Raw genomic sequence first — 12,920 nt, 5'->3', positions numbered from 1 at the left:
AATGCTGGGGCAATGTCAATCCGACTTTACCATTAACAACAAACTATTCAAAAAAGTTTTCAACACACCACCTGGTATGTCCTTCAACTTTTGACAGATCAGGGTAAACTTTAACCCTTTCTCACATAATACACGCCAATTCCATGGAGGGATCATTCACTTCTCTGTGCTTGGGTGAGCAATTTTTGTTTTGACTTTTTCTGTTACTACTGTTGTTGGTTTTATTATTGCAGTCAATATTTTTAATCTATTTTTATTTTAATTTGGTTTACAGTTATTGTTTATACTGTATTCCATCAAAAGCTAGTGCATCTTTCACTCAGAAACCATAGCGCTGTGTCTATTTAATATCATAATGATTTATATAAAAAAAATTGGGGGCTTGTTATACAACAATACTACGTTATAATGGTATATTTTGGACACAAACTCTGATTGACATAGTTGAATTTGATGAATGAATGTTCATATTTACATTACAATTCATGTGTTTAATACACATACACCTCTCATTTTGCATTTACTGTACTGTGAAAAGCCACAATAAAAATAGTTTGGGAAAAATAAGAGTCTTACTGAAAATTTGCAAAGTTCTGAACTTAAAATGAACCTAAGTTCAATATTACGATGAAAATAATAACAATCATGGTGAACCATTTAGAACATTTATTTACATAACAAGATATAATGTAAAGTCTTGTAGATTAAATTTTACACCAAATGTGCACTGAAGGCACTTTATGAATGATTTATAGTGCACAGCACATAGTAGAAATGTAAGCTTTGCACTTTGACTTGCATAAATTTCACTGTTGGCCACTGTTGGCCTAAAATGCTATTCATGTGCCTTTGCATACTGAATATTCACAGCTCAGATGTTTGCAGTGCTGAAAAGCTAGATGACTCTAATCACAACGCTAAAATGTCCATTCTTCAGCCTATTTCTATGCATGTTAGAGAGCGATGTAACCTTGGTGCACAAACACAAACAAACATGAAACATATGAGCATAAATAGATGAAAATTGGTATTTATTAACAAATGTATGTGCATTGCATGCTTTTATGAAGCACAATAAAAACCGAGAGACTGAGAGGTTACCACCTGCGTCTCTCGACAATTGGACTGGGAATAGTCTACAATATATATAATAACAATATGTATTATAACAATAAAAGCATTGCTATTTTTGTAGGGGGGGGGGGGCGTGTTTTTTTTGTTTAGTAGTAAACAACTTGGCAATGAAATGCACAGAAATTAAATCATGGCCAGATAGAGCAATCAATCTAGAGTTAAAAAAAAAACAGAAAACAAAGCAAACAGAATAGAAGGAAAATTATGTACAAGGTGAAATAGCCCTGTGCTGAAGTCATAAAATGAATTTAGCACCAACAATTTGTTTCCACTTCTTCCCCCTTATATTTTGATTTAGACACAGGAATACAATAGGGAGCGGAAAATAATAGGAAGAAAGTAGACACATTTTTAAACAAGGCAATCAGACGCAAGTAAGGTTAAAATCTAATAATCTTGTCTATTTTTGTGCAGCTGTCTTGTACATGCAGATGAATAAAATCCAATAATATCTGCAACATGTTATTCTGAATATGAATAGAACATTCTGTCTGTTTTCTACTTCATGAAATGAAACTGCCCTCTGGCTCTTCTTGTTGAATAACAGTATATTGTGCAATGTCCAAAACTCATAAACAATTTACAAGTCCCCTCAATTTCCTTGTGTTGGTTTGATTGCGCCTTGTTTCTATTAAAATATCTTTTGATAAGATCCCCGCTGTGCAAAAGACAGGGAGTTAAACTCTATTTTCTGCATTGCAATTTAAAGAACCACTTGTCCATTTAAATCCTCTTATTTGTCAGCGGTCACTGTGAAAGCATATTGTAATACTCACAAATATATTTGTAAAGGCTACTATACTTTTAACAGATTTGAAGGTTAGGTTGTGTGCCCTTTACCATGTTCAGCATCTAGGGGTGTGGTCTCTACATAACTTAGCTAATTAGTAACACATCTATCGAACATGGCCCAACCAACTTATACTGGGCCTGATTCTTTAAATCATCGTCATCATCATCATCATCATTTATTTATATAGCGCCACTGATTCCGCAGCGCTGTACAGAGAACTCATTCATATCAGTTCCTGCCCCATTGGGGCTTACAGTCTAAATCTCCTAACATACACACACAGACAGACAGAGAGAGAGAGACTAGGGTCAATTTTTGAAAACAGCCAATTAACCTACCAGTATGTTTTTGGAGTGTGGGAGGAAACCGGAGCACCCGGAGGAACCCCACGCAAACACGGGGAGAACATACAAACTCCACACAGCATGTAAATGCCGATAAATGCAATATTTTGTGTATAATCGCTCTGCATATGCCCAGAAACAAACCATACGCCAGAGAACACGACAACATCCAATTGCTGATCGAGCACAAAAGACCCTTAAAACAGTCTACAATTTCAAGGGCGGATCGGGGAGGGGAATGTGCATATGCACATATCCAATGTACAGTAAGCCCACACGCAGAAACAGCTGATTCAAGCTTTGGTATGTGTTTTTCAGTCGGATCGCTTGTACCAGCTACAGGTCTGATGTAAGTGCCGATTACCAGTGATGACATTTGCATATGCATGTTAGAACATATGTTTGAAATAAGGACCAAGTGTAAAAATGTATTTCATGTACATAAAACATTCATAATATTCTAATAAATGTATTTTATGGAATAAAAAAAAGGAAAAACTTTTTAAATTTTTGATGTTATGTCAATAAAATTACTATATTAATAACAGGTGACATTAATTGAATATTTATGTATTGGACGTATCCTGCAATGTATTTTTAGAGCACAGGTAGACCCATATTCATCAACAGATGTATCTTTACCCCTACTCAGTGTTGAATACGGACTTGCGTATGTCCAATTTATGTGTCTTTTTTTAAAAAAAAGCACAATATGTTTAATTTGCGTGCCTTAATGAATCTGGCCTATTATATCATAAGCATGTTCTGGATCACAAAATTTGGTGATGTTTAATTAGGTCTCCCATAGTTTTAAGATGAAAGAATGGACAACCATGCAACTTAAAGTTGGCTCAATCCATTAAAGCAACCCCACACTTCCTCTAAGGTTCCAAATAAGTAAAATAGTTATAGGAACCTGATGAAGAGAAGGCCCCCTTTTCATTATAATTCTGTTTAGCAAAATAAGTTTGTTTAGCTTTGAAATATGACCTTCCCAGTACAGTGGCCTTTTGAAATTAACATCTTTTAATTACAATCACATCCTGTATTGGGTCCGCCTACCTTTGGGGGGGAGGGTGAACTCTTCACTAACGGACACACACCTTTCTTTCTGGCTGCTGAGATGGTAAGATCTTGGGATTTCTGTCTTTTCTTGCTATACCACATGTAATCAGGCCCATGACGTTTTAAAATTAGGCTAAGTAGATCTGTAATTGTTGTAACATATAACATAGGTAATTGCATGGTGTTAGTTTTTAGTTAAATATGTTTAAAAGTATAGTGTTTAGATCCAATATTTATCTGCAATGTTTGGATGGATTTGTTGTGGTTACACTGTTTGTGAGCTGTTTTGAGATTGCAAGTACTGTGTAATGGAAGTGTATTGTTACAGGGTAAAGTCTGATATACTGTTTGTTATCAGGGGGTATATTTACTAAACTGCGGGTTTGAAAAAGTGGAGATGTTGCCTATAGCGGCCAATCAAATTCCAGTTATCATTTGTTTAGTACATACTACAAAATGACAGCTAAAATCTGATTGATTGCAAAAGGCAACATCTTCACTTTTCAAACCCACAGTTTAGAAAATACACCCCCAGAAGAATGGTTGGTTTGGGAATGTTTTACATAAAGTGCATAGATTGGTTGTTTTGGGAAAGTTGACAGAAAATGCATAGAAATAGAACCGAAAGTACGGCTCTTTCGCACGCCCTCGGAATTGAAAACGAGGCAAAGCGTCATTGTTACGTTGTCGGATCTCGCGAGTTTTGGATTCTATAAGTACCGCCCTCCACGGTGATCCAGCGCCATTTCACAGAGAGACACAGAAGGAGTAGCATGGTTCTTGGCAGTCTCTAGTGCAGCGTCATAGCTGTAAAAGAAAGAGGAGGGATAGCAGTGTTCTCTAAAGTCTCCAGTGATATTCTACTGAGTTATAGCTAACACAGAAACAGGAGAGCTCCATTTCTCCATTGCTAATTGTCATTGTTGAAATAGAAATAATAGGGCTGGCAGTCTTGTTCTAAATCTGCAGTCACATTGTACTGTGTTATCTAGCTAACACACCAACAGGACAGCTCCATTGCTAATTTTTATTGCTGAAATAGAAATCTGCAGTTACATTGTATTGTGCCATAGCTCACCCAGAAAGAGGAGAGGTGGTAGTGTTTAGTGCTGAAACAGAATTCAAATAATAGGGCTGTCAGTGTTCTTAAAAGTCTCCAGTGACATTCTACTGTACAGAAACAGGAGGGATGGCAGTGTCCTTGTCACTCTCCAGTCTGCAGTCACATTGTTCTTGTTACTCTTCAGTCTCAGTCATGATGATACTAATCCTTCTACCATCTACAGTCACTTTCTACTGTGCCGTAACTCACCCAGAAATATGAGAGGTGTCAGTGTTTAGTGCTGAAACAGATATTCAAGTAATAGGGCTGGCAGTGTTTTTAAAAGTCTCTAGTCACTTTCTACTGTGGCATAGCTCATACAGAAACAAGAGGGGTGGCAGTGTCCTTGCCACTCTCCAGTCACATTGTTCTTGTTACTCTCCAGTCTTCAGTAACATTGTTCTTGTCACTCTCCGGTCTCAGTCATGATGATACTAATCCCTCTACGTCATGTGCTAAATTCTATGTTCAAGTGCATAGTGGTTTTAGGCCAAGGAAACAAAAATGTAAATAAAAAGCTTGTACCTTTTTAAAGAAAAAAACACCTCTAATAAAGGTGAAAGTTTACTGTCGAAAAATTTTAAATTGTCAACATGCCATTCTACCCAAAATATTACCAAGCATACAAGCATCAGCTAGCTTCCTTCTCACAGCTAGATCTCAGCACCTGCAATCTACACTCGCATCATATTCACCCTCATCAGTGTGTACATCATCCTCACACAATACTAATTCATCACCGCTGGAATTCACCATCACAGAAGCTTGTGTACTTTGATGTAATTGCCAGTAATGGACTTCCTCATGGAATTTATAATTCATTTTATGGAAGAGCTTTGGGCAATTCTTTTAGACCAGACCAAATGTCAAAATGTTGTGCAGACTCATTTGCATCACCAACTGGGTGTCTTGAGAAAGCTAAGGTTTTTCCTATTAGTAATTTCCAGAGAAACTGAAGGAGGAGTTGTCATTGTATCATGTACCACTTGAGCTGTCAGCTTGCTGACCAGAAGCTCATCACACCTCTTGCGATCTGGGTCAGTTGGAAAGAAAGAGAAGACATAGCTCTTAAACCTAGGATTAAGCACAGTTGCCAGAAAGTAATGATCCGATTTCCAGATGTTGGTAATTCTTGGATCCTGGCGAAGCCAATAAAGTACTTAATCTACAAGTCCAACATAATTTCTCTAGATGCTTTTCAAAAATTCTAATTAAGGGAATCACTTGACTCAAGCTAACAGTGTCTGCATTCTCTTCCCAGGTGACTACTTTGAGTGGTTTCAGCACCTTGCACAACATGGAAAGTACTATCCACTGCGCTGAACTAAAGTACATTCCCTCTAAATTCTTTTCTTCTTGCAGCTGCTGCATTCTCCAACATGCTGTTACAAAATGCTGAAAATTACCCTAAATATTTTGGGACACAGACAGCATCTCATGCATGTCATTGTCATTTTTTAAAAAGTTCTGTACCACCAAGTTGATTGTGTGAGCAAAAAAAAGAATGTGATGGTCCCCCCCGCTGTATTGCTCTAACAATATTTTTGGCTTTATCAGAAATCAAATATCCTCAGGAGAGGCCAAGCAGGATAAGCCATGTTGCAATGACATCCCTTAGTTTTTCAAACAGGTTGTCAGCGGTATTACCTCTGACTTGCGCCTTGTCTCGTCTCTGATAACCACCTCTCATTGCCACCTTCAAGACTTCTCCCGTTCTGCTCCCCACTTATGGAATTCCCTACCACGCTCAGACCTTCCCACAGTCTTCAAATCTTTAGATGCTCTTTGACGACCCATCTCTTTTTTAGAGGTGACCTTATACTCGATAACACTCTTCCCACTAATGCACCCTGACAACTACCCCAATCTCCACTCTGTGCCACACTTGCTCCTCTTGTTTCAACTGTGCCCTCTTCTCTTTAGAATGTAAACTCTCTAATGATCAGGGTCCTCCATACCCTTTGTTTTCATGTCTTCATTCATTTTGTCTGCCTTGTCTGTTCTTGTTTTACGTATGTCCTGTTTTATGTATGTCCTTGCCTTCCCTACTGTACGGTGCGGTGGAGCACTGTGGCACCTTACAAATCTACGATAATAATAATAATAATAATAATAATAATAATAATAATAATAATATGCCTCTTAGTGAAGCAGATGATACACAGAGTAGACTACCTCTGAAAGATCTGGCGTTGTTTGTTAGATGCTGCTGCTGTTCCTGCTGCTGAAGGCGATTTACCAAGCCAGTGGGCTGTCCCAGTCATATAATCTTTAGTTTCCTCAGTTCCGCTTGTCCACATATCTGTGGTTAAGTGTACAGTGGGTAGAATGGCATTTTGTATCCCAACAATTTTTTTTTGTACCCTCCTGGTACAGGTGAGGAATTGCTTGTCTAGTAAAATGGTGTTGAGATGTAATTTGGTAACGGGACACAGGACCTCAATTAACTGTCTTATTCCTGCTGCATTAATGGTGGATATTGGAAGCAGATCTAATACTAGTATAGTGGCCATGGCGCCTGTGATCTGTAGTGTGACTGGTTGACCGTTGCCATACTTGCTTCCTCTTGCAAAGGATTGTTTAACTGTCAATTGTTGTAAACTACTAATAGTCTTCTTCTTGGTCTGCTTCTGGGTTGAAGATCCACCCCAGCAGCAGGAGCAGCAGCAGTGGGCCTAATGCTTAAAGATTCTTCTGAGGAGTCCTGGATAGGGGAGGAGTCATCTCTCCTTAGCAACTTGGATGCAGGACTAACTCCGATCACTTGTGAGGATATTGATGATGGTGTTGGTGGTGTAGACTGCAGGTGCAGGGATCTAGGTGAGAGAAGGGAGGTAGTTGATGCTGGACTGATTGTTGATATTTTTAGCATTAGTTTCTAATTTTCATAAAAGCTTTCCATGAACTTGCTTCAAATGGCGTAACATGGATGAGGTTCCGAGATGGTTAAGGTCCCTACATCTACTGACTGTGGCTTTACAATGCTACAAATGACTAGACAACTGTTGTCAGGATTGGGGTAAAAATAATTCCACACATAAGAGGTGGATTTTTTGGATTTATGGTCAGGCATGACAATGTCCTTCTTCTTATCACTGCCAAGAACTGCTTCCACTGGTGCATGACTTGCCACAGTACAGTTCATTAACAGCACTGTTTTATTAGGTGCCTTAAGCCCATTGTTAGCTTGTTTTGTGGGGGCCCAAACCAACCAAGCACTTCAGCCATAAAAGTTGCACTCCTTGTTGCTGGAGCACTTGCTTTGTTAAACTGTACATGTCCTTTTCAATATCTTACATAAGGGTGGGTGGATGGGACCAAGGACAATTCCCTCCTGCACTACTTTTCTTTTCTGCCACTGCTGTGTGGAAATGTTTCCTAGATGTGCTATGAACTGCTGTGTGTTTGTGTCGTTGCTCTTTTTCGCTTAGCATCCAGCCAGCTCACTGCAGTTTTTTTCCGACAGTATATGAAAATAATATTGTGACCTGTGAGGTGTTCAAATTTTACTGGAAATTACTGGAAATTAGTGTTAGGGAGTATAATAGTAATGTAGGAACAAAAAAAAGAGTAAAATTATATGATTTTATCATCTTTTAGCTATTTTTTCTAAAAAAAATAGAGATCCAAAACTAAATTTAACCACTTAATTGTCTGCTAATAAATTGACCCTAGTCTGTCTGTTTGTCTGTGTGTGTTAGGGAATTTAGATTGTAAGCCTTAATGGGGACTGATGTGAGTGAGTTCTCTGTACAGCGCTGCGGAATTAGTGGCGCTATATAAATAAAATGGTGATGAGGATGATGGTGAACACACACACACACACACACACACTGAAATCTGATATACATACATATACACACATACTACTACCATGTTAACTTAGTAACATAGATAAGAAAGACACATTTACATATAGATAAAGCAGCTGAATAATGCAATGAGTTGTATTTCATGTAAAATGTATTATGCTTTCTACACTGTTATTATATGTCTAAATACTTTTACTGAAATACCTATTCTTAGTAAGAATACATATTATCTTAAATGAGACTTTGTGGAAATCCTTTCTTAATATGATAGGACATGTATTATTCCCTATATTAAGACTGTGAAGCCAAATTTATATCTCTGTCTGGAGTGTAAAAGGGTACATTATTTAATTTAAAGTACATCACGACCAATAGCACTAACTGTTACCTAGGGGCATAACAATAGGGGGTCCAATGAGTGTGGAGGCTATGGGGCCCAGATGTGAGGGGGGTCCAACAATGCTGGATGGCCCCATACCTTGCGGCCCACCTCACCCTGAGGCCCCCTCTCTGTTATCAAAAGAACAGAGCGGATCCCTCCTTTGAACATGTGTGCTGGAATGTGTATGCTCAGAAGAGGTGGGGGGCCCGGGAAGCGTGAATGGCAGCACACACGTTGCTATAGTTCTATTAGCAAACACATGTTTTAGTTTGATTTTTTTTCTGTATATGGTATATTTAGTTAAGAATCCCATACACAAGATGACGCTGAAATCCTGCCTGGATCTGAAGATCGATGACAGTAAATTATATCATTTGATTTTCTTTTTTACTAAAACCACAGATGTCCATCTTTCTTATCCACACTTCATACAGTGCATGTGAAGTACAAACTGAAGACATCTTTTGAGCACAGGGAACAGACAAAATTGAAACATGTCACTAAAGACAGAAAGGAATAGATAATATTATACCTTTATTTATTTGGGGAGAGGTGTAAGCTGATTTAGAGGTTGTAAGACATAAGGGACTTTCAGATTACCTAGTCATACTACCTTCAGTGCAATATATGGAGGAAGCAGTTAGACGTCACCACTCTTTCCTCCATATTTGCAAATATATTTGGGCCTCCATCTACCTATTTACTATATATACAAAAGGTACCATGTTGTTTAATGGTTTGAAAGACTGTGCCCATATTTACCCCTACAGTGCTGGTCTGTAAGTGGATGCAAAGGTGAGTAGCAAGGGATGGTCTTTTAGGGTATGTGCCACAATTGCTTCTGCATTCAGCTAAATATTACAAATTTCTGAGTAAGTGAGAGTATTTCAGAACACCCTGTATCTCCCCTCAAACCATTCTACTTCCTTCCTTTTAATTGTAACATTACGTGTCTGTAACAGCATAGAGGCGTTTTGCATTGAGCAATGTGGCTGATCTTCGAGAACACCCCTCCAGGCTCAGGGACTGCCATGGAGTTTAGATGTGGCTGGTATGTGAGCTGTAAAGGGGTTGTAGTGGGGAGGAGTAGTCATACTGTGTGTATTGTAGAAAGTGAAGGTCCACAACAGGACTCTCCTTTAACTGCCACTTTGCTTTATTATATAGCAATGCCTTCCATACAATTCCCTGAGGACTAGTAAGGAAAAGTATGTTGATACTTGATATTATGCAGTAATGTAAAAAACCCAAAAACAAAATGTCAGGAAAGCAGAAAAAGCAATAAAAAGATAACATAGGTAACATCATACTTGCCAACTCTCCCGGAATGTCCGGGAGACTCCCACAATCCGGGTAGGTCTCCCGGACTCCCAGGAGAGCAGGCAATTATCCTGTATATTGTAATTCACTTGCCAAAATGGCTTGATTCGCTGTGATTCGCGTCATTTTGGCCCTGCTCCCCACAACAAAATGAAGTTTTTGTCGCAGGGGTGGGACCAAAAATGATGTGATTGACCGCGCCCCACCCCCTCCCGCCCTCCAACCATGCCCCCTGCCCAAGATCTCCCAGAATTCACTATTCAAAGGTTGGCAAGTATGGGTAACATATGTTCAGAAATATGAACACAAACTTTTAATAGAACATCAAGCTGCACTACCAACTAGTAAAATGAAGTGCAGGACCAACTTCACCTAAATCAGTTTAGTTCATCAACAAAATGACAGCAGAGGGGGGTGTGAGTGGGAGGACCAATCACTAGCCATAATCTGCTGCTTACAATTTACCAAATTTTACAGCTTACTTCCCATTGATAAATAGACAACCAGGTTTTACTAATGACGTTCCACCCAAAACTGAATTTCTTTTGTGAATGGAATATAATTAAATTCTTAGAATTTATTTTTGGTTTTGCAATGAATGACTATTTAATGTCAGCCTAAACGAACTGTCCTCAAATGGGGAGAATATAAGAAACTGATTTACAAGCCTATAGTGTGTTACACAGAGATAAATGAGGGAAATACAGAAAAGTACTTACAACACCAAGATACCAAAGTAGCTTAGAGCATATTTTCTGATGCATGTCATTTTTTAATATATGAGACAACTCTGCAAATACGTAGTATTGTATAAATACAGGTGAATACATTAGTTACTTTCTGGGATTAGATGGGAGGGATTACCACATCACTACCTTTGATTTATTTATAGTGCTTTCAAAAGGATGCATATTAATTTGCTAATGCATCTGCAGGCATTACCCAGCACTTTAGTAAGATAAGGCTGTTGTTACTTTACATTTAACCACATGTATATCTGTGTCTAAGGTATCTTTGGCCTTTTGCATCTGTTTGTTCTAGTTTCTGCAGTATAGGGTAGAAATCAATCCACTGAAGCAGCAGGAGAGCTACTGCTCAGAGACCTTTGGTATTGTACCTGGGGCTTTTCTTTCTATAATTGAACTGATCCATAAAGCTCTGTTTGATTGGCGTTACAGACCAGGCGCAAGGTTGCATTGATATTATTTTTATTTTACATGCTGAGTTATACTATGTATATATATATATATATATATATATATATATATATATATATATATATATATATATATATATTCTACATGTAGAATTGACAGATTGATTCCTTTGTTGAAAGATTAAGCAACTGCTATTTCAGCCCATATTTTAACAGACGTTTTCATTAAAGTCTTGCTATTGTCCATGTTATATTCCCCACTATCCTCTTCAGTTATTACAGCTGCTATCCTGTAGAATGGTTTTGATGCTTTGCCTGCTTTCATAGTTCAGTACAAACATAAGGATCATTTCTTCGGATGAAAGGTAAATCAACAGCCAAAAAGTCTTTTGAAGGCCAGGGACACATATACACCATATGCAGCAAATTCTGTCAGATATTTAAAGCTTTGCTAAGATAAAATTCAGTTTCATTCATTGTGGATTCTCTAGGCTTCTATTACACTGCAGAATATCTCACTAAACATGGCAATGGAAATCTATTACATTAACACAAGCAAATGAAACCTGTGGCTTTTCGCTGTCCCAGTGCAGAATACATGATTACTCCTATATACCATATGTCATACATTTATCTTGTGTATATATATATATATATATATATATATATATATATATATATATATATATATAAATGTATGTATGTATATGTATATATGTCAAGACCTCTGACACCAAGACGTTAGCAGAAGATCCTTTAAGTACTGTTAGTTGCCAGGTGGGGCCTCCTTGGCTTGTATTTGTTTTTCCAGCACGTCCCACAGATGCACAATCGGATTGATTTCTGGGGAGTTTGGAAGCACCGTGAACTGTTTGTCATGTCCCTCAAACTATTCCTGAACACGTTTTACAGTGTGGCAGGGCGCATTAAACTGCTGAAATAAGCCACTGCCATCAAGGAATACCGTTGCCATAAAGCGGTGTACTTGGTCTGCAACAATGTTTAGTGAGGTGGTGTGTGTTAAAGAAACTATACGTGAATTGGTATGGGTGTAATCATGAAAAAAAGGCGAACACCATAACAAAAATAATAGAAAAAAAACCATTTTCAGGGCGGGTCTGCATTTTTCATTCTTTGTACATTACCTTTAATATACAAGTTTAGTTTAATGCTCCCTCAATAATCAACAGTAACCGAAAACTAAAGTTTAACAATCGAAAGCAAAATATGTCTCTTACCCGACTGATATCCATCCCTGAGTCACAACTTAAGGGCTGAGTCGAGGTTAACCCATTGAGACCTATAATTGTTGATATTATGCCTCTGTCATCAATTTTCCGAATCATGGTACCATCAACAAAATAAATGAAGCCATGTGCATCCACTGTAATGCCTGTTGGAAAAGATCATAATTAGCCTGGCTGATCAAAATAACCAGGTTCAATCAGATTAATGAATACAGCTGGATTTCATATATAACACCTTAAACAACCAAAAAGAAGTATTTGATTTTACCTTGTTAAGTTGACACATATTGAAGAGTAACTTCTCATTATTCTATACTCAGACTTATGGCAGAAATGTTATTAAAAAATAACACATTTTAATGAATGTAATTTACGCAGATAACCATGGGATTAACTACAGAACAAACTCAGTACACCCTACATAGTGTAAGCTTTACACACTTTATTGTGCTACTGTTTATTTTCTAACAAGAACAAATACGCTATTTGCAAATCAGCGAAATTGTGCTGCTCTTTCTAACATCCTTGCACCAGTATTTGTGCTCAGCACAATCCCAGGTTCACC

At 37.9% G+C, this 12,920-nt stretch overlaps 1 protein-coding gene across 2 annotated transcripts in view; it reads right to left on the bottom strand.

Annotated features, from left to right (window-relative positions):
• TENM1 (teneurin transmembrane protein 1) overlaps positions 1-12,920 on the bottom strand; it is a 476,767-nt gene that overhangs the window by 54,392 nt on the left and 409,455 nt on the right. For both annotated transcript variants that reach the window (XM_075184364.1, XM_075184365.1), the window contains one exon: positions 12,347-12,501. In XM_075184364.1, the coding sequence (XP_075040465.1) occupies positions 12,347-12,501 (155 nt within the window). The remainder of the gene's footprint in view (positions 1-12,346; positions 12,502-12,920) is intronic.

This window comes from Mixophyes fleayi, chromosome 9, assembly GCF_038048845.1.
Source record: "Mixophyes fleayi isolate aMixFle1 chromosome 9, aMixFle1.hap1, whole genome shotgun sequence".
Taxonomy (NCBI): Eukaryota; Metazoa; Chordata; class Amphibia; order Anura; family Limnodynastidae; genus Mixophyes; species Mixophyes fleayi.
This window is presented reverse-complemented; position numbering and strand designations above follow the sequence as displayed.